This window comes from Portunus trituberculatus, chromosome 17, assembly GCF_017591435.1.
Source record: "Portunus trituberculatus isolate SZX2019 chromosome 17, ASM1759143v1, whole genome shotgun sequence".
Taxonomy (NCBI): Eukaryota; Metazoa; Arthropoda; class Malacostraca; order Decapoda; family Portunidae; genus Portunus; species Portunus trituberculatus.
In genome coordinates, this window is record NC_059271.1 from 32787525 (window position 1) to 32810410 (window position 22886).

The 22886-nt window shown below is 41.9% G+C and overlaps 1 protein-coding gene across 1 annotated transcript in view; it reads right to left on the reverse strand.

Moving 5' to 3' along the window:
- LOC123505024 (nephrin-like) overlaps positions 1-22886 on the reverse strand; it is a 109138-nt gene that overhangs the window by 9543 nt on the left and 76709 nt on the right. Inside the window, exons 12-16 of the mRNA XM_045256036.1 lie at positions 21927-22113; positions 21661-21776; positions 19531-19633; positions 9636-9862; positions 8578-8710 (exon numbers count right to left, since the gene is read on the reverse strand). Coding sequence (XP_045111971.1) covers positions 8578-8710; positions 9636-9862; positions 19531-19633; positions 21661-21776; positions 21927-22113 — 766 coding nt within the window. The remainder of the gene's footprint in view (positions 1-8577; positions 8711-9635; positions 9863-19530; positions 19634-21660; positions 21777-21926; positions 22114-22886) is intronic.

The following is a 22886-nucleotide window of genomic DNA, read 5'->3' on the forward strand; positions in this document are numbered from 1 at the left end:
AATGAAAGAAAGGTATATAAACACTCAAGAAAATAAGAGATAAGGAGTTATAAACAAAATAAAATAGTGTTGAGTGTCTCATGTCGATCCTAACCTTTCCTGCCCACAACACACTGCTACTGTACAAAAAGGATGACGCATTTAACAGTAAATATGACTCGTCCTGTTCTTGGACTGATAGCAGCTGGCGTTCTAAGGCTTGTATTGTCAAACTTCTCTATGCTTCACCTCCTCCATTGGAAAAACGCTTTATTTAAATATGTACGAGTTTTTTAGGTGTTTTTTTTCGGTTTCAGAGGTAGAGTGACAAGATTCATACATTATTAACTGGAGAAACACTCTTGAAAATCCCGCTGATCATCTCTGTGGCCTTGGAAAATAGTCGTGGTGAGAGAGCAAAGCGTCTCAAAGCACGGACCTAAGTACCACGCTACAGCCATTCTTGTAGATGGAATGGTCGTCTCAGAGATCATGGATGGACAAAAGTCTTCTGAGAGGGACAGGTGCGTGGTCTTTACACCCAGCATTACGTAACTCCTAACTCTCCATCTGGGTGTGGTCGTCTTCTGATGTAACATAATACGTAAGACTATAAGTACTTGTGCTCGTCTTCCCACACATCAACCATACATAACAAGGGCGTGGTCGCTTTCCTACGCAAAACAGCAAAGCTTCCAGCGCTCTGGAAGATTAACATAAAAAGAACAGACGCTCTTCACTTTAAGAGCAGAGTGAGTGCCTTGCTTCTCGCTGATTGGATAAATGCTCGGAATAGACGCTTATTGGTTGCTGGGATCTGGCGGGCCGTCTCCCGCTAGACTAATTTTGACGGTCTGAAAAATGTGTTCTATCAATCTAGTTGTCTGCTTTCGAGCAGTATGTTTTTTTTTCTTTCCATTAACAAAAAACTGCAATCGAACGGGATCAAGAGTATAAAGAAAAAAGTACACACATGTTTAAGCAGTTTTATATTGATCAATTCTTAATTTTCATCTTTCTTGGAATTATAAGGTCGGGTAACGATAAATTATGACATTTGTTTGAAAATTCCATCATAATAGGAAGGCGTAATCATATTCCGGAGAAAGCGGAATGAGATGCGGACAATTTCCTCTCTCTTTTTAAGTTGTAGGAATCGCAAAAATCCATTACGACGCGAAGCCTACGTGGGTTGCTTCTATTTGTGTCTGATGTCTGCAACTTCATTATCAGTTTTTCCTTTGCACTTCGCTAAAAATCTGTCTGCACTTCCAATTTAAGGAAAAATCATCATGCGGTGAGTTATACGTGTTTATGTGCATATACTCAGCGTGTTTCGTAATTGTCATCATTCATATCTTTAGTTGTAACGATAAATTCATAATACATGAAGTATGCACAATTTGTAAGACGCAATTTGATTTCAATCTGCATGAAACTATAATCCGTAGCAATCTACTTGGTGAAATACCCGATATTGCAAAATGCAAGCAAATTATAGAAAATAAGTGTATGAAAAATTTTTGCAGCTCAAAAGAGCTCAGTACAAGGCAGTCTGCCTCATCCTCTCCGTAATCACTGAACGACTGACTGCTGACTGCTGAGCTCCGACAATCAGCGGGACATCAGATCACCTCACCTCCGCTTGGCTTCGTTTCCGCCCACTACAGGAATGAGACAGGAATTGGATATATATATATATATATATATATATATATATATATATATATATATATATATATATATATATATATTCATTCCAATTCCTGTCTAATTCCTGAATTTTGATGGGCCATAGTTACACCCTACTAGATGACTCATCGGCACACGAGGACGAGTAATCAGATGGGAGTGAAGGTCGCGCCTTCAGGAGACAAGCACAACAATAAAGGGTGGAGGTATTGAGAACGTGCTGGAATGGCAGGTGTCACTTGAGACTCGTGCGGCGGCGAAGAAAACATACGCGACACTTGTCACGTCAACATGAGTGTAGGGAGGACAGTGTGCGTCACTGCTTTCATTCAAGATGAGTTAGCATAACTTAATTTCCTCAGCAATCAAATATTTGTGACTTCTTCAGAAAAGGTGTGGCGGAGGGCGAATGGTACAGAACTGGTGAAGTGGATGATCAGACTCTGATCGTCGAGCGGCCGAATATTACTCCCTCGCTGCCCATCAAGCCTGTCTTCAAGTGCTAATGCGCGGCACACACACCAAGGTTCTGCGTGAATTTCTACAAGTAAGACGTCAATGAATAAATAGATGAATTCATGAATGAATAAAGGTAAATGAATGACCAATGAAAAAAAATAAAACACAAACAGATAAATGGAATCAGAAACGAAAAATATAAATAAATGAATTTATTAATTCAAGATTTTGTCTGCACCATCACGGATGGAACCCAACCATCCATGCCTTCAAAACCCAACACTAGAAATGCACATACAGACGCTCTAAGACCGAGGCATCAACACAAACATTAGCTGCAGAAACTTGCGAAATGGGAATGATTAAAGACTGCAAGTGGACACGTGCTAGACAGTCCAACCTCGTTCACTAAGGCGAGATCACTGAAATCGCTGTTCCGAAGATTTTACAGTCCGATCAGAGAAACACCAAACACATCAAAGATTAACACAAAAAAGTAACTTTCAACGGCGCATTGACAAAACACCTTTATGAGCTGACTTGCGCAACTGTAAATAATTAGTAAATACGAAATGTATCTCCCATCTTCTTGATCAAACTAAGACCCATATTCCGCTTCGCACCTTCACTATTTTCAAAGGGCTCTGGCTGAAGTGACTCGGGTTTTTAATGATGTTTCTGTAATTCTAGTGACATGTTAACAATTTTTTCTGCATTATCAACAGGACAAATACTTTTAGAACTCAACTAATCGTCCCTATAGTCTATGAAAGCGGTCGCGGTGAAAGAGGGAAGCGTTTCTGAATGTCTCTAAAATACAATTCATTCTTTTTGAAGCCAGAGATTCACCACTAAATATTACACACCGCATAAAAGTATCTCATTTAGTCTTCTCAACTTTGCCTCTACATAGAATCTTGACTAACCTATCCTCTACACACCTCACTAGCTTCCCATACCAAACTATATCAACTAACCACACTACCAGACCACACCAAAAGGCCGGAAGAAAAGACCACACCAGTAGACCAGCCTAACAACTCACTAACTCACTGAAAATTGAATGGCCACGGAGAAAACCAACAAAGAAAGGTCACACGGTCACTCAAAGTCCTACAAACTGTACCAAAAAGGACAGTGCTGTAAGAATAGAGGGGAAAGAGAGAGAGAGAGAGAGAGAGAGAGAGAGAGAGAGAGAGAGAGAGAGAGAGAGAGAGAGAGAGAGAGAGAGAGAGAGAGAGAAACTCCTTTGTAACACACGAGGAACAATACAAATAAATAGGTCTCCAGACAGAGGCTTCACCATATCCAATCTCGCTACAAAAAGGCGAGGGTATTGATGAACATTCTCCTACGTATCGTCTCCAGGAAAATTAACCATACTTTGCAGGCCTGGTTTCCCTGCCACTCTGCAAGTACTTCAAGCGGTATTCGTAAGCGGTGAGGAGTTATAACGTGAGGAATACACATCCTTCTATGTTCTAATTTACACATACTGATAACCACTTAATTAACCTTTTCAGTGCTGGAACGCGTTTTGGGTATGATTAGACCATTTTATTGACATTAGGAAGAGTTTATGGAGGTCAGAAGATTAATGGCCAGAGTCTTCACTATTTTAATCCCAACATGAATTTCTAAAGCTGTATAGAATCACCAAATAGTAGGTAGAATAGATATGAAAACGTGTCATGGTACGCAAGAAGTTAAAGGTATAATGAAGATAAATAGAATCTTCTACACGTGAGAAAGATCCCTTATGTTGGAAAATGTATGTGCATTATAATAAGGATTTCAGTGTTGAACGCACCGCTGCATGAGGGTGCATGATTACTTTGAGTCTTACCACAGCCACGGCCCGAGATGAAATGTTTGCACCAGACATATATTAAACTATCTCACTGCGGTATTTCCAATTTGTGATATTTTACTAGACACAAGACCCGCTTCACCCAGACACTGCTAAACTGCCTACTTACCCCGGTAATTAACACACTTTCCATATATCACCAGCAGGAGGGCACAGGAGAAGATATAATTAAACCATATATATATATATATATATATATATATATATATATATATATATATATATATATATATATATATATATATATATATATATATATATATATATATATATATACACGTACACTGACAACATCCAGAGGCAATGGTGAGGTGAAATCAACTCTTCATCGCATTCTTACCAGCATATTCTAATTACTCTTACAGGAAAGTTTGATAAAATGGTAGAATAAAACACTTTTAGACATGTTCAAGTAATCTGCAGGGAACGATGTACTATGCAAGAGGAAGCGTGGACATCAAGTACCACCTCATCAATTTTTCTTAGGCAAGGTTTCATCACAAGGTCAATCTTTTTTATACAGTTTTACGACCTTCGGAAATTAGTTCATTACTTCTTACTGAGGTCATTCGTCACGAGGTCAATTTTTTTTTTTTTTTATGACTGTACGACCTTCTGGAATGAGGCTCGTATTCCCAGACACTTCTGTACTTCACCTCCACTATTTCAAGAGGCTTTACTTATATTAAGTTTTTAAGGTGTTTTTACGGTTCTAGAGACAGAGTGACAAGATTCCTACATTATCATCTGAAGAAAATGTCTTGAAAATCACCACTAATCATCTGTGGCCTTGGAAAATAGTCGTGGTGAGAGAGCAAAGCGTTTCTGAATACTGACCTGAGTATAGTATTTCTTTCCGCGACTTAAGTGCTGAACTTGTAGAGAGGAACAGGTGGCGTTTCACTCCAGTTATAACCTAAGTGTTCACAAACAGCTAACCCCTCACTTTCCAGGAATCTCGACTGGAACTACATTACATTTCCTTGGAAACTACTCTTACTGCTTCTTCCTTGACAATCCACATTCTCTTTGTTTCACAGGTGCCGCACAACACCTGGGAACTGACCCATTTTCTGTGAGCATCGAAGCTTCTCCTGTATTCTGCGTCTTTTCAGAGAGTGTCGTGCTTCTCTCAGACGGTTTTCAATAAAGTTTCGTTCCTACAAGAAGAAACATTTGTCTCGCCTCGTGTTACTGCTACAATGCTAAGTTCACGTTTATTTCTTCCTCTCCAGTTTACATATTTGTATTTACGGCTGGCAGCTGACGTTCCCTGCCAGAGTGCTCTCATAAGTAACGATCGATCCATGAACACTACACCATTCACTCCAGCTCGGGATTCCTTTGTCCATCACGTGCATGTCGCTCATTTTACATTCTCCTTCTTTACTCGGAACAGCTATTTCACGCCCTGAACACATGGCTAGGTCACTTTTTGCTAAGATGTCGTGCTGTCCACACATACATTCGTCTCCGCTGACTGTCCATCCTTCTAACACGACACTACCACCTTTTTAACTATCCATCAGATGACATCACACATACGTTTATAATGTTTTAGCATAACGTCACAAGCTGCCAGACAGGTAAACGTTACTCTCCAGCTGCATCAAGCATCACACGCTCCTCAGCATTACTACTCAGCAATCCACTACTCCACTCCCTCCTGTGGCGCCGTTCATCGTGCGCTGGACTGTAATTCACTGTGTTGCGTTTTCCTGGCCAGATGCACGAAGGGAGGAACTAACACAGAATCACAGTTCCCAGCAAGGCCTTAGTGCTGCGTGACCCACAATAGGAGTGCAAGTGAGCATTATTGAGTTTTTTTCTTCTTCTAACAATGTTCCCGTGATTTGTTCCGATTCATACGTGGGTGGTGATTTACAATGGTTATGCGTTAGTATATTAAATTTTATACGTTCTATATCGATCCATCATGAATGTTACACTGTTGACTTCAAGAATTCGTACAATACAAGCAAACAAAGCCAGCTGAACTCAACATTTTTTATGACCTTGACCGCATCCATTCATATGTGTGTGTGTGTGTGTGTGTGTGTGTGTGTGTGTGTGTGTGTGTGTGTGTGTGTGTGTGTGTGTGTGTGTGTGTGTGTGTGTGTGTGTGTGTGTGTGTGTGTGTGTGTGTGTGTGTGTGTGTGTGTGTGTGAATATTACAAGTCCTCCTGCTGGCCAGCCTTCTGCTTGAGTCACGGCACTATGCCATTATCTGTCAAGGTTTGCCTGGAAGCCATTCACTGTCAGATCTCCACCTCCTTGGTCTCTTTTCTGTCCAGTCTCCTCACGTAGCCACGCGTCTTGCCGGTCTCAATCTTCTGTCCTTTATTTCTAAAAGCTGTTTTATATTTGCCTTGTTTTATACATATCTGTCTTTCTCAACGCTCATTCATCTTCAATGCTCTTTGTATCCTCTTAATTCCATAATTAGATTATTTGTTTTTAAAGTCTTGCATCCATATTTTTTTCTTAAATATCTTGATTTAATATCTTATTTTCGAAACTAAAAGCTTTCCATGTATTATGCATGGACACATTTCTTTTCCATGATGTAAATCTTTTCTAGGGATTCCGCCTGTATGTATTGTATCAACTAATTAATGGAATTCATTGTTAGCGTTAATGGGTTAATGCAACAACAACTCTTGGTGGTTCAAATATTCCCTTTGTTTTGTTTATTCAACATCCTCTTCTATCATACCAATATTTTCCTTGCATCTTTTCTCGCCTCTTTCTAAGTTTATTCAGTTCGTTTCTCTCAGCCACATTAAATTTTTATAGTTAGTAATATGATTCAGTGCTTGTTTTTAGTATTCACCACCTCTTTGCGCCACTTCCTTTCCTCGTGTCTTCATTTTCTTTCTTCACCATTTAATAAAATTAAATTCATGCATTCTCTTCATTTGAAAATCTATTTAGTTTTACCATGTCACGACATCTTCGCGGATTCAACTTCTTTCCACAAGCCGTCACAATGTTCTCTCAGTTGTTTTGTTACTTAAATAACAAGGGACGCTCCTTGCATGCATTTCGTCGACGAGCTACTCTTTTAATGTCTTTAACATTGTGAAGTCTTTCGTTTTTGTTGATTCGTTTGATCTCAAAATCTTCTTATGATCTTTCCTCGTGTTAAACTTTCTTTTATATTTACGAAAATCTCCACAAACCTTAAACTTTGCCTTGTGCATATTTTTTTTCTTTTCTTTATTTCTTTTATCTTTGCATCAAAATTCTAACAAGTAGAACTACAGCCACTGTGGTAACCTTAGAACACAACCCTTGACAAAACACCATATTCCGGGAAGAGTTTCTAAAGCGGCGCTAGAAACGGTACTGGTAAAGACACTGTTGCTAATAGTAACGGTGGTGTACTTGTGAGTGTAGCAGACAGGTAGTGATGCCGCACGCCTGATGGTTGTATGATCGCAGTATGGCGGTGACAGTGCTTGTCTGATGGTTATGTAAGAGTAATGATAATAGACTCATTGATGTAGGATTATCGTGGTCGTCGGGTTATCGTGGTCTGTTCACAAGAGAACTAAGACAGCGTGGTATGGCATCTCATCTCATCAAACACCCACACACTCCACAAATAATAACAACAGTAGGTCATCCTTTCATACTCCACCTTTGTATTCCACTTAACTTTTCTGTAATACCATGGTTATTGTAGGCAAGTCAGACTGCTGGTGGAAGTAAGCCAGCGTGACGTGGTATCTGGCTTAACCCAAACTCCAAAAAAAAAAAAAAAAAAAATATGTTAATACCTTCCTCCCACAAATAATAACAGCCATAGATTACACTCTCCCGGTCCTCTTTTGTACTGTAATACTGTTTTTACCCTAGTATTACGTATGATTACCGAAGAGAAACCAGACAGCTTAGTAAAGGACATGAAGATCTGTTGTTGGAAATCCCTCATAATCCTCGCTGGAGAAATATGATAATTGAGTACAGAAAAAATAACTGAGGAAAACTTTATCCTGAGGGAAGGTATGAGTGCTGGAGTCGTGTGGGTATGGTAGTGTCATCCGGATAATAGTGCTAGCGTGATGGTGGCATGCGTACGTTGTGTGGTGAGTGTGGTAGTGGTATAAATGTGAAGTAGTCAGGGTTAAACTCCTTCAGTACCGAAACGCTTTTTACTTTGAGTTTTGGGTACGATTAGACGATTTTATCTACATTAGGAAGGGTCTATGGAGGTCAGAAGATTAATGGCCAGAGTCTTCACTGTTCTAATCTCCACATAAGTTTTTGAAGCCGTATAGAATCGCCAAATAGTGAGCAGAATGAATATGGAAACACATCTTGGTACTGAAGAGGTTAATGGTGAGTTAATATAGATTGGTGAGGATGAGGATGAGGATGTGGTGATGAATAAATGTGATGCGGTGAGTATGATGGTGAATAAGAACAGTGTATCAAGAGTTATGGTGGCATGAATACAGTGTGCTGAGTGAATGATAGTGACTGAAAATGTTGTGGTGATATGAATATGGTGAAACAAGAATGTGAGAAGGAGGAGGAGAAGAAGCTTAAGACCCAACAAGCAGACAGCTCACCTTGGCGGGGGTTTAGCGTCCCGGGTCCAGGTGAGGTGAGGTTTAGGGTTACCGCGGGAGGAACACTTGAGTCTCACCTCCTCACCAGCCGCCACCTCCCGCCTTGCCTCCGCCACCACATCCTCGGGACCATCTGCACCACACACAAGGACAGATGCATTTAGTTGAGTGCATGAATAATTTGCTGTTGTGATAATGGTGATGATTGGTGATAATGAAGATGATAACAACAATAATCATAACAGTAAAGATAGTAGTAGTGGCAGTGGTGATAGTAGTAGTGGCGGTGGTGATAGTAGCAGTAGTAGTAGTAGTTGTTGTAATTGTTGTTGTTGTAGTTGTAGTTGTAGTAATAATAATAGTAGTAGTAGTAGTAGTAGTAGTAGTAGTAGTAGTAGTAGTAGTAGTAGTAGCAGTAGTAGCAGCAGTAGTAGTAGCAGCAGTGGTGCAGCAGCAGCAGTGGTGGTGCAGTGGTGGTGGTGGCAGTGGTGGTGGTAGTAGTAGCAGTAGTAGTAGTAGTAGTAGTGGTAGTAGTAGTAGTAGCAGTAGTAGTAGTAGTGGTAGTAGTAGTAGTAGTAGTAGTAGTAGTAGTAGTAGTAGTAGTAGTAGTAGTAGTAGTAACAGTAGCAGTAGTAGTAGTGGTAGTAGTAGCAGCAGTAGTAATAATAGCAGTAGCAGCAGGTAACTAGTTCTACGTAGCAGTTGTAGCAAGAAGAGTAGCGGTAAAAATAGTGGTCAGAGTATTATGTAGTAGCACAATAGTGGCACTAAAGTATATAACATAGTACGTGGTAGCGGTATTTGTTGTTGTTGCTATCGCTGTTACTGTTGTTGTTGTTGTTGATTGCTACTATTGTTGGTGCTGATGGATTGCAAAACTAAAGTGAGAAAATAAATACTGTAGTAAATAATACACAAAAAAAAAGCAAGACCAGTAGTTAACACAGACGACATTAGATCATCACACATTTATAACAAGACTCTTTAGTAGAATATTCAAGGACGCGCACATAAAAATAAACACTTCATCGTCCGCCTCCACACACACACACACTCACACTGGACATTGACGAAGAAGGGAGCGCTGGAGGTTCCCCGTGGACTTGTAACCTTCACGCTGTAGTGTCCCGCGTCCTTCCTTGACACTCGCCTTATCCTCATCTCCCCTTCGCCACCACTGTAGCCTGCCTTCTCCTGATCAATGCGGCTCCCTTCGTCTTCCTCGCTCTCTTCGTTAACAACAGTGTTCGTGTCTCTCTCACTTTTCACGCGGCGCCACAAGTATCTGAGGGGAAGAAAGGGAAAAGAAAAGATGTTTGAGACGAGTGCATGATTCACACACACAGAAAAAATAATTAAGTAGACTTGAAGATATATATTTTTCTTTCATGTGTTTGTCTGCGAGGATCGTGGTGGCATGAAAGAGGTCATTTTCCGTCTGGCGCAGTGAGGCAGAAGAGTCGAGGCACCTGTGGAGATACGTATGCGACGAGGCAGGTATAATGACTTTGGACTAATGAGGCAGGTAAGACAAGGCCCGTGCGGTGGCGGCGGCGATGGTGGCAGTGGTGGTGGTGGTGGTGGTGGCAGTGTGATTATGACACCGCCAGTCTTCATTAGGAACACATTTGGTCCGGGTCTGTCTTACCCCGACCACCTACCTACCCGTCCCTTGTTTGCGGCGCACGCGCTCCCAGCGGTTCGTGTGCCTTGAGTTTGGGAGGAGGGGGGGGTGTGACATTAAACTGTGCTTGTGCGTGCATGCGTTAATGTGCAGTAGTGATTTTCCTCGTGCGTGCGTGCGCGTACTTGTGTGTGTGTGTGTGTGTGTGTGTGTGTGTGTGTGTGTGTGTGTGTGTGTGTGTGTGTGCGCGCGCGCGCGTGTGCCCCAGTAAGCGAGTCAATGGGTTCAGGCTGGAATGTCTTACATCGATACACTTCAATATCCTGTCGCCTGATGATGCATGAAAGCTTCAGGAAAATGTCAACGTAAGCCGAATTTCAATATACAGGTTGTCGCATTTTTCTTTTTGAGATTGTTTTCGTTGCGGTCGCATCATAGGTACGCTTCCGGATTGCACAGGTTGGCAAAGCAGCGGTAGTTTTCATCACTAGTGCATGCCGTGTGAGTGTTCAACAAGCAAACACATATGTACTGTACATATATGGTTGGTTTATAAACGTGCAACCCTCGCACAGGTTACCGCGACAACCCAGCACAGTAATGAATTCAGGTACTGTTTTGCCTTAAGGGAAGACCACACGGTGTGGGGATTCAAACTTTATCGCAGGAGAAACGGTACTGAATATTCATCCCTTTGTTTCTACATACATAGGTAAGTGCGTATATATGTTCAGTATATATTATACAGCACGACAATAACTTGGCGTTGAGCAAGTTTACTTAGCTCGAGAGGAGCTTTGTTCTAATCTTCCGAATTTTATAATCAACAACGAATCACAAAGCGATGGTGGTGGTGCGAGGTGGTTCGCCTTGGGACGGATACAGGCAGGAAGTGGCTCTTGTTTTTGCAGACAATTTTGAGAGACATTATGAATAACAATAGTCAGGTGAGGACACCAGTGAATAAACAGTGTCATCTCAATATACTCGCATAGTGTTGGAACAAGCGCTACATGGACTGAGTTGTAGTGAAGCTGTTGGAGGACTTGCCTTGTGTATAATCATAAGCAAGCAAGTGCAGAATAATGTATATCTACTGCTTTCAGACTTGTCTCGTACATGTGGAAGTGAAAATCAGTATATACACAAATGAAACCGGTTTGTTGTTTGGGTGCAGATGATCAAGAAAAAGAAACACAATATAGTTTGAGTATATAGTTTAGATAAAAAGACGAAGATATAGATAAGTGCTTTTAGTACTGTTGTTAATACTACTACTATTTCTACTAATATTACTACCACCACTATTACTACTACCTCCAATATTACTACTACTACTACTACCATCACTATTACTACTACCACTACTACTACTACTACTACTACTACTACTACTACTACTACTACTACTACTACTACTACTACTACTACTACTACTACCATCACCACCACTACCACTTCTACCACTACTACCTACTACCACCACTAAAGCCACCTCCACTAACACCACCACCTCGCATCCTCCTCATTTACGAGTTCAGCTTTACATAGCATCAGTTTGCACAAATCGAGTCGAGTTCAACCTTCCTCATGCACAATAGCAAGCGTGAATGCAATGGATACAATTCTATGTACGTAAATGCAACCCAATATTCCACACAGCCTCTCCATGCATTATCCTCCAGAGCGTCTATCCTTGTCTCGATGACTTCATTAATTCACAATCCCACCTGACATTCGTTATTCATAATACTCGTACCTCTCAAATCTGGACACTCTGCCCTCCGCCGTAAGACTAAGGCCCATATTTTGAAACACTTCTGCGCTTTCGTTGAAGTGTCACGGGTTTTTATGGATGTTTCTGTGATTCTAGTGACAAGTTAATAAGTTTTCTGCATTATCAATAGGAAAATTATTCATTAGAATTCGTCTGATCGTCTCTATGTTTTTTTTTTTTTTTAAATGGTCGCAGTGAGAGAAGGAAGCATTTCTTAATATGGAGTTTCCACACACTACCGCCAGCCAACACTCATTCATTACCTTTGTCACTATCATCCACTTTCCTCACTTAAATGTTGCTCGTATATATATGTCGTTTTTTAACATTTCTTTTTTTAAATGAAGGTATTAAATAAAATGAATAAAGCTAATCCTTGTTTATGACGTGATTGCTTTCCGGATTATATACTGATTGATGTAATTCCAAAAGGCAATCTTCATACTTCCAACCTTACGCAAAACAGTTCATATTTGATAACTTGTGTAATGTTGTAGTGAGTGGCGTGTATTTCCTGCACTCAGATCCTTTGCTCTTTCTGGAATCTTTGGTATTTCCATCCTGCCTTGTATTCCATTGTAGGTCTCGCCTTGCTCGTCACGGACAGAATTCCATCTCCCATGTATGACTCCATTAAATGAAAAAGTCCCAGGAAGACTTGTCATTTAGAAAGGTCTCGAGCTCTAACAGTCAGCGAATGCATGTTTAAGTATCGGGTCTGATGCCTTCCCCTTGATCATCTATATTAGAATACCCACGAAGCTTACTGGTACCAACACAGAGCCGTGGAAAAAGGCCACTAGCTACCAATGGTCCTGTTTTCTATCCTATCTCAGATCAATACTGTACTTAGAGTCTAATTTTAGCACAATATGGTAAGAAAATAGAAAAAGAAAACATAAACATAAGCAATTTTTAAGCTGTAAAGAAATAATATAAACCACGTAAAAAAGTAAGTAGCCATAAATCTCTAAGGCTTCTAATATCCTTCGTTGTGACGTAAAAATGTGTTTTGTTTTATAGCATCCCGTGCCGCGCTGAAGACAATGGTGTGCTTAGAGCGACGCCATCCAGTTTAATTTCGAGGAATAGAATGTGTCAGTGAGATATGAAAAATTAAACTGTGTCATCCAGACTCTTTTGAAATTCAGTGACCGAGTCGACAAAGCAACGGGCTTCTTCTCCTCCTTCTCCTCCTCCTCCTTCTCCTCCTCCTCCTCCTCCTCCTCCTCCTCCTCCTCCTCCTCCTTCTCCCATCCTCCTCCTCCTCCTCTTACTCCTCTCCCAGGATGCAACACCAATACAGTGATTGCCTCCATAAGACAATCATAATCACACTAACAACATAAACGCCCCATCACTTCTACTTTGCTCACATCAACAACCCAACAATGTCTTCCACACAACACCAACACAACCACCACAACGCCTCCACCACACCACCCTTACACCATCGCCACTCAATCATCTGAACACCACAACACATAGACTGCCACAATAACATCACCACTCAAAAACACCTACATCATCACAATAGCATTATCACCCTCGTCATCATCATCATTATTATTATTATTATTCACTATCCTTAAACAGCAAACTCTGAAATCACAACCATCACCACCATCGCCACCATCACCACCACAAGAACACAACACACCGCTACATCACACCAAATAACCTCATCATTAAGAATTTGAGAAAACCTGCTATGTGTGTGTGTGTGTGTGTGTGTGTGTGTGTGTGTGTGTGTGTGTGTGTGTGTGTGTGTGTGTGTGTGTGTGTGTGTGTGTGTGTGTGTGTGTGTGTGTGTGTGTGTGTGTGTGTGTGTGTGTGTGTGTGTGTGTGTTCCTCCTTAGTTCTCCTCCTACGCTGGAGGTCGGCGAGCAAGTTACATCACCAACAAAATGTCAGCTTTTGCTAAGAGGACAGAAAACTTGCACCAGAACCTGCACGACGCAATTTACCTCTTAGATACATTCCCGAACCAAAACGCAGTAACTGTTCGTGAAATAACACCCAATTCTAAAAAACCTAAGCATGCAGATGTTTTTCCATGCAATAGTAATTTCGTGATCTTTGTGCCATGCTGTTGCTGATAATCTAATAATCTAATATCTACTTATGTGGTATATATTTGATATCTGGAAAAGGAAGTATCATCTTTCAAGCGTTGTACAAAGCAATAGTTACAAAGTGAAGATAAAGCATTTCATTAACCCCATCAATACTGAGACACATTTTTATTTTGAGATTTGTGTACAAGTAGACTATTTTATTAACATTAGGAAAGGTCTATGGAGGTCAGAGGATTAATGGCACAATCTTCACTATCTTCATCCCCCACATGAGTTTCTGAACCTGTATAAAACCAGCAAATAGTAACCAGAATGAATATGGAAATGTGTCATGATACTGAAGGGGTTAAGAAGGAATACAACATTATAACCAAACTTCGTCTTACTAAACTTAAATAAAACATTTCCTCACCCTGTTTTATGCTTAATACACAGTATCATGTTCAAAGTAATGGTGATCAGCGGCTCGAGAAAAAGAATCTAAAGAAAAACATCTAAAAATTGTGATTAGACAACAAATAGAACACAACATAAAGGAAACACGGAACTGTATCAAATAACATTTCACATTCTTTTTACTCGCCAGTGACCGGCCCGCGGCGAGAGGAAGTAACAGCAAGACTCACTCACTACCAAGCACAGACTAGTAACTGAACTTTACACATTTCTTTTCTTTCACATTGATTTTTCCTGCCGATACTTACCTCAGTTCTTTCAGTGTTTGCTCATAACGTGTTTTTCCATCCATTCTTTGAAGCAATAACATTAGCGACTTGTGGCAATGATGAGTGAGTGATAAAGACAGTCAGTTATGTAGCAAGGAAAGGACGGGAATAAAAATGTCTCAACACGATGCACGGAATTAGCAGGTTTTTCAAGACTTGTCATGTAAACGCCAGCTTTCCGCTATTATCAAAGCACAACACTATTTCACTCGATTTAGAGAGAATAAGAATGCGAATGTGAGATATATTTTCTTTCCACTCGGTATTAGATAACACAGAAATCCATATAGTAGTTTGAAATAACTTACCTTTTTTCAATAATTGTCCATTGAACGTAAAGACAAGAGCACCGATACAATCATCACGTAATGGGATTTTCTATTTGCAGATCATCATAGTTTTCATGCCCACCTTTCCCTCTCGGCTATCACTCATATTTCCTTATGTAACAGGATCTCACCCATCACTACCAGTCACCGCACATCACAATTTCCACTAACCAGCAAACCTTACCACGCTCGAAGCAACAACCATCATCACCTATCACCACTGATCACTTAGCTTCATTTCCCATCACGCCATCCATCACCACTCTCTTATCATCCCTCTCGCCTCAAAAGTCTTACCTCAGTCCTACAGAAATCGGCCTCACTCAAGACAGTTACTTCACTAAGACTATAAATTTCGGACAAAACAAAAACCCTGAGAAGAATCTAGAAATGACAACTGACGATGTAAAATGCTCATGCGCCAAGAAAGTGTACACCGAGGAGATGCGATGGCCCGCACCAGAGCCCATTTCACTGATATGAAAATGATCAACACACGGGTCGTCCACTGGAACAAATGGGCTCCGGTGACGGGGAAGAAGTCCATGATGGTAGCGCCAACAGTCCTTGGGGTGAGGGTCGAGGTGATACGAGTCATGTACACCCCATCAAGAGTCCTGAAGTACCTGATGAAGCAGGATAAATTCTTCTTGCACAACCTCGGGAGGCATTATGGTGTGTCCATTGAGGTGGGTACTCCACAAAGAAAGATACAGATTGAAGGACCAAAAGGCAATGTCCGCACCTGTTACTCATGTGAGAGTGCTGCTTGTTAACCAGCACCAGCACGAGCCAGCAAGCAGTGAAAGATGCCATTGACGCTCACAACGCTCCCTTATAATGCAACCAGACGGGAGGCAAGAACAAGCAAAACCAGCGAACGAGACAAGAACCCTTACCACACAGTACTAAAGATGAACAATTGAAGAACACTTATGTGGTATATATTTATGCGTTCTTCTATTGATCATCGTTAGTACTGTGTCATTGCGTCGCTTGCCGCTGATATTGTGTGTTCATTCACCACTGGTAAGGGTTCTTGTCCTGCTCGCTGGTTTTGCTTGTCCCTGCCTCCCGTCTGGTTGCATTATAAGGGAGCGTTGTGTCAATGGCCTTTTTCACTGCTTGCCGGCCTCGTGCTGGTGCCAGTTAACAAGCAGCACTCTCACATATGAGTAACAGGTGCGGACATTGCCTTCTGGGTCTTCAATCTGTATCTTTGTCTGTGGAATGCCCACCTCAATGGACACGCTGTAATGACCCTGGAGGTTGTGCAGGAAGAATTTATCTTGCTTCATCAGGTACTTCAGGAATCTTGCTAACCAAGGATGAGAGATGCGAGAACACACAGAACCAAGGACGAGCGATGAGAACACAATAGAAAGGACGAGCGATGGCAGAACATGATACCAGCGACGAACTAAACAGAATACAATACGAGCAAGGCAATTACACAACATGGATTCATTAATTTCTTCAATGACTTTCTCTTAAAACATTGAATATACTCTGTAGTAGCGAATTAACTAATCTGGTATTGTTAATTCTGAACTGATGCTATGACACATTTTTCGAAGGGACACCTGTTATCTTTCCTTTCTTTTTACTGAGTCTGCTTTTTTTTTCTCTTTCTATTTTTAACAAACTCATCACGCCCCGTCACTTCCCGTCAACACCCATCACTCCCTATCACGGCCAGTCGACACCCCTCTCTCTCTCTTTCTCATCCTCTCACCCCTCCCTCTCTACCTCTCATCCCATCCCCCATCACTCGTCATCGCACTTCACCTCTCACGCGGTGGAGCGACAGGTCCTCATAATACTAAAAATATGCATATGGGATATTTTTAAATGTTTATTTAATGAGCACATCAGCGAAGGCACGGCTCTGTCGCTTAGCACTGGTGATCATTTCTATTTTTATTATCATTATTTTTATTATCATTATTATTATCATTATTATCATTATCATTATCATTATTATTATCATTATTGTTATAATTATTATTATTAGCATTAATATTATTATTATTATTATTATTATTATTATTATTATTAGTAGTAGTAGTAGTAGTAGTAGTAGTGGTGGTGGTGGTGGTGGTGGTGGTGTAGTAGTAGTGGTAGTAGTGGTAGTAGTAGTAGTAGTAGTAGTAGTAGTAGTAGTAGTAGTAGTAGTAGTAGTAGTGCTGGTGTTAGTGTTAATGGTGGTAATACTCACAGTACAATAATAACAGCAGTATTGTTACTACTAATAGTACTACTACTACTACTACTACTACTACTATTACTAAAACCACCACCACCACCACCACCATTAAAGTTACCCTGGAAAAGCACGGATCTATCACCATTGTTTTGCATTCTCTTTCTGTCTTACACCCGTCAAGGATTCTTTTTGATAAAATTTTAAAGAAAAGTTGTCATTAGATTTAGGAACTATTATGAATAAGTTCTTGGTTTTCGTGGCGGTGGCGGTGGTGGTGGTGGGTGGTGGTGGTGGCGGTGGTGGTGGTGGCGGTGGCGGTAGTGGTGGAGGTGCTTTGTTGTTTGTTTGTTATTGATGCTGTTGTAAATGGTGTCATTCGTTGTTTATTGTTATCGTTTATTGTTCTTCGTTATCTATTGTCCATTGTTGTTATTATTGTAGTTGTTCTTTTTAAAATCTCAAAAGCGTAATGTCCAAAATGAGTTCGAGAGGAAGCCACATGATACGTTCCCCTGAAATACACGTCAAGCAAGTCGAAAGATATCCAAAATGAACCAAATACCTTCAAACTTTACGCGTCCCGGAATAGCTGAGATCATACTGAATGGAGGCAAAGTTCAAACCGTCAATACTTGTACATCTCACAGACGCCAAACATCGCGAGTTTGGTCAATGACTGGTGAACGGGAAGCAGAGCAGCGCTGTTAGATTGAATCAGAATATTTATATGACAAGAGGTGGACAGTACGCAGGATCAATACTGAGCTAACGAAACAAATGTTCACACCAACATTGCAATCTTATAAGCTGCAATCATTACGCATCCTGGCATGGAGTAATACTTGTGTTACGTAAATAAGTGAGAATAATTTGTACAATATTATGAGTAGAAACTGAGTTATAAGTCTCCGTGAGCGTGAACTCTGCAGTTAAGCTCAATGTTTGTTCACGTGACCATGAGTGATAACACCATTGGTAATCTAAGAAAGAGCTTTCCCGGAGCATCTAAATCTGAGACTTACATTGTGATTTATCTTCATGCGTCACTGACTACAGTAGTAATACCAAGCATGAATTATCAAAATGTCATTCAGTGTTGGTAGAAACATAAAATCGTCAACTTATGGGAACTTTGACACACAAATCAAGATCTACAACAAGGTAACCAAACCTACACGGTCATTGGTTAGTCTTCAAAAAATTATAGAAGGCCGATAACAAATCCACTTGTGCCTCCACACATAAGAAAGATTAGAGTTTGATCAACAACTACTTATTGAAGACAATCAAGGGAATCAAAGCGTGAGCCTGAAAGTCAATGGTGAGTATCAAGAATTAGCATTCACACCTTTTAGAACACAAATCACTAAGTTGACAACAACAAAGCAAGTATCAATAAGTTGCCAATAATAACAAACGAGGACATCAAATATTTAAATGACATAAAACAAAAGCATTATAGGCGGATCAGCTGTCTACCAATAATTCCGAGTCGGATGTGTTTTCTTTTATCCTTTGCTTACATTAGTGGCAAGCCTCAGTACTGAAAAATGCCACGTCAAACAAAAATTACAAAAAGATAAAAGAAAAATAAATAAATAAAAATAAATAAACATAACAAATTTTGGCCAAGAGTTTATTTAACTGAAAAGAAGACAGGAAAAGCAATCACGGTCAGTTCCACCAAATGGAATTAAAAAAAATTAAGTTTTCTATTTCAAAACGAAATGCAAAGGAATTAACGAGTCAGGAAAACACGAGCGAGCAACATTATTAAATCTGACGTTTTAGGTCACACTGGTTTATTTATGTTATTGTTGCTGTGTTTGGTTCCTGCTCATTTATAAAAAACAATTCAGTTTCGGCTTCATCAGGTGGCCTGGGGTCAAGAAAAGCATGGCAGACCAATTGCTTCACATCCGGTACAAAGAAAAGCATGGCAGATCACTTGCTTCACATCCAGTACGTAAACAAACCTTTGTTACCGAGTATTCTGCGCAGATAACCATGCTGTGGCGTGGACACGAGAGCAAGGATCTAAACACCAAAGAAGGAAGCAAGTGCAGGGAGACACTTGTAGTGTGTTAGTGCTGTAACAATCGTGGTGTGAGCTGCGTGTCTCCAAATCAGAGTAGAAAAGCGTGACAGTGTTAGTGTAGTGTGGTGACATGAGTGCGGTGAAGCAGAGGTGACGAGGCAAATGTTAAGCAGTACCTGATAGGCCCTGGATTGGCCGTGGCAGCGGCCTTCACCAGCAGGTCGCTTCCCTCCGTCACGTTGATCCTCGTCGGCGGCTTGGAGACCCACAGCGGTGCGTCTGTTGGGGAGAGGGCGCTGGATGACTATCAACAGCTATAACTGATTACTGTGGCTCGGTGAAATGGCGCTGCAACCTGGCCTTCTCCTCAGAGCTCCAAGGAAAAGTCTGCTGGAATTGCATTGGAGGCAACACATTACCACGAAGCAATTATTCACCCCCTACATCATTACGCGTCTTTAAGTATTGCGTAAAAACTTAATGAGAATCCTGGTGGTGTGCGTGATAATGCAGAACAATTACTCAACACAGAATGGAGAGAGAGAGAGAGAGAGAGAGAGAGAGAGAGAGAGAGAGAGAGAGAAGAGAAATTAACATGGAATAATAGAGAGAGAGGGACATGAAGATTGGGGAGAGAGGAGGAGACGAGCTGGAGGAGAAGAGAGTTAGACGGCAGAATGGAGAGAGAGAGAGAGAGAGAGAGAGAGAGAGAGAGAGAGAGAGAGAGAGAGAGAGAGAGAGAGAGAGAGAGAGAGAGAGAGAGAGAGAGAGAGAGAGAGAGAGAGAGAGAGAGAGAGAGAGAGAGAGAGAGAGAGAGAGAGAGAGAGAGAGAGAGAGAGAGAGAGAGAGAGAGAGAGAGAGAGAGAGAGAGAGAGAGAGAGAGAGAGAGAGAGAGAGAGAGAGAGAGAGAGAGAGAGAGAGAGAGAGAGAGAGAGAGAGAGAGAGAGAGAGAGAGAGAGAGAGAGAGAGAGAGAGAGAGAGAGAGAGAGTGTGTGTGTGTGTGTGTGTGTGTGTGTGTGTGTGTGTGTGTGTGTGTGTGTGTGTGTGTGTGTGTGTGTGTGTGTGTGTGTGTGTGTGTGTGTGTGTGTGTGTGTGTGTGTGTGTGTGTGTGTGTGTGTGTGTGTGTGTGTGTGTGTGTGTGTGTGTGTGTGTGTGTGTGTGTGTGTGTGTGTGTAGAGCGTTGTAAGAGAGAAAATGTTTGCAAGGAAGCGTAGACAGAAAGACAGAGGTGGTGCGAATGGGGGAAGAGAGCGTCCTTGGATAGGGTAAGGGGAGTGTAATACATTGTCTTGAGTCAAAGGAGATTTTGCCGACAAAGGCGCGCTGGAGGTAACTGTTACAAGCACCCTTCTCGAATATTTAGGGAAGCAATATTGTCATTTCCGGGCGGGCGAAGCTGCCAGCACGCCGAGTGGGGAGCATCATGTTGGCCCAGCTTGACACTGACACAACACGAGGCCGGCGATAATTCACAAAAATGTTCCAATTTGGGACAAACATACGTCATTCAGGTGAGTGCATCGGACAAACATTTGTACCAAAGTTAAATCTAAATCGTGTGTGTGTGTGTGTGTGTGTGTGTGTGTGTGTGTGTGTGTGTGTGTGTGTGTGTGTGTGTGTGTATTCATATACTTTTCTCTGATACATTTATCCATGCACGATGCAAACGATGTGTCAGTATCATAACTGTCATATGGGATGGAGCATGGCGTGAGCGGAAACAATTCTTCTGTAGGAAAGCTAAAAGATTTACACAAAATATATCACAACAATATGAGACCCAGCTCTGCGCCACAGCAAGACGGCAGGTCGCTGCGAGTGGCTCTCTCGTGCAGCCGGTGCAGCGACTCCCTAACTGCATTACCCGTTAACTCGTCGACAACTTGCAAGGCTCCATTAAAAAGTTTGTTCCGTGAGAGTGACGATGTCGACACCACGGAGCCTTAGCGTCGACACACGTGTTGAATGTTTGCGTTGCGTCGCACCGCAGTGAGCAAGCGGACTGGCGCCTCGGCCTGATTAGCTGGGAAGGAGAGGTGGAAATTCACGTCTTCCAAGAAGTTGAAATGTCAAAACTCAGTCAGTTTTCAGGGAACACCCAGGACAAAGTGCGTGTGTTCATACAGGTGTGTGGACAGTGAGTCAGTGGGCGTCATTAGCATGGAACTTGGGAATTAGTGAGAAGTCTTTGCGTCAGCCACACTCGGTGCAAAGAGTGAAAAGTGTACAGTTGTCATCTTTGAGCTTGTGAAGTAAGGGATAAGGGAAGACTGTGGGCGTGAGGGTGCAGGGCGAGGAATACTCACGAAGGACGTGGAGTGTGAGGGAGGTGGAGACAGGGGAGGCCAGCCCGTTGGTGGCCTCGCACACCACTGGTCGTCCGTTGTGGCTCGCCGTCGCTCGCACTACCACCACCTCGGACCTGCCGCCGAGACACCTCAGTCTCACTCTCCGCCACACATCATCACAACCGACCAATGTTCACTGCAACTCTTGTTCGCCGTTATTAAAGCCAAAAAGCTGTCTCGAAGAACTAGTCTGCTACAAATTTCACTACACTCTTAAGACTCACTCTGTGGAGAATCCTCCGAAGGCTGCCGGGCTGTGGGTGACCTGTGCCTCCTCGAGTGTGATCCAGCGTGACCTCCAGGTGACGTTGGAGGGCGGTAAGCTCGGGGAGGAGAGGCAGGACAGCGTGAGCGACTTTCCTTCTTCCACTGAGGGCGGCGACACCCATCCGTTCACCTCCCATGGCGGGACTGAGGCAGAGAGAGAGAGAGAGAGAGAGAGAGAGAGAGAGAGAGAGAGAGAGAGAGAGAGAGAGAGAGAGAGAGAGAGAGAGAGAGAGAGAGAGAGAGAGAGAGAGAGAGAGAGAGAGAGAGAGAGAGAGAGAGAGAGAGAGAGAGAGAGAGAGAGGTGGGATGTAAAACCAAATACATCCAGATCGTGTGGCATTTCATCAAGCAGTTTGGAGTGTTAACAAATTCTTGATAATTTTACACTTTCATAAGGAATCAAACCAGCAAACCAAAATTACCGCGTTGCTGGAATCGTTCACATTAATGAAAGAAGAAAAAGCCTTAAATAATCACACTGCTGAGGCAGAAATGAGAAAGCTGCAGTGGACGAACTGGGAGAGGCTCTTAAGAATAACTAGTACAAAATAAACACATCTTCCAGAGTAAACGTTCTTTTTTCGCAAAGGAGCTTCATTCTCCGCATTAATTATGGTATATGTTCACCGAGATGGAAAACTCCCGGAGACTTAATTACCTCACGATTTCGAAAAAGAAATCCCAGACAAGGCTGCGCTCCATGGCGTGTTGCGCGGCACAGAGCAGGGCTGATGAGCCTCGGGGCAAACGGTGTGTGGTGGGGAGGTATTGGCTCAGGCAGGAATAGCATGTCATCTTCAGCGGTGTCATTGCTCGGTAATTCAACGTGAGCAGCAAGACATCGCCAATCTCAGGGCAGCGTCGCACCTTCTATGCAATTTACATTAATGATGTAGGATTGAGTCTACTTAGGAAGA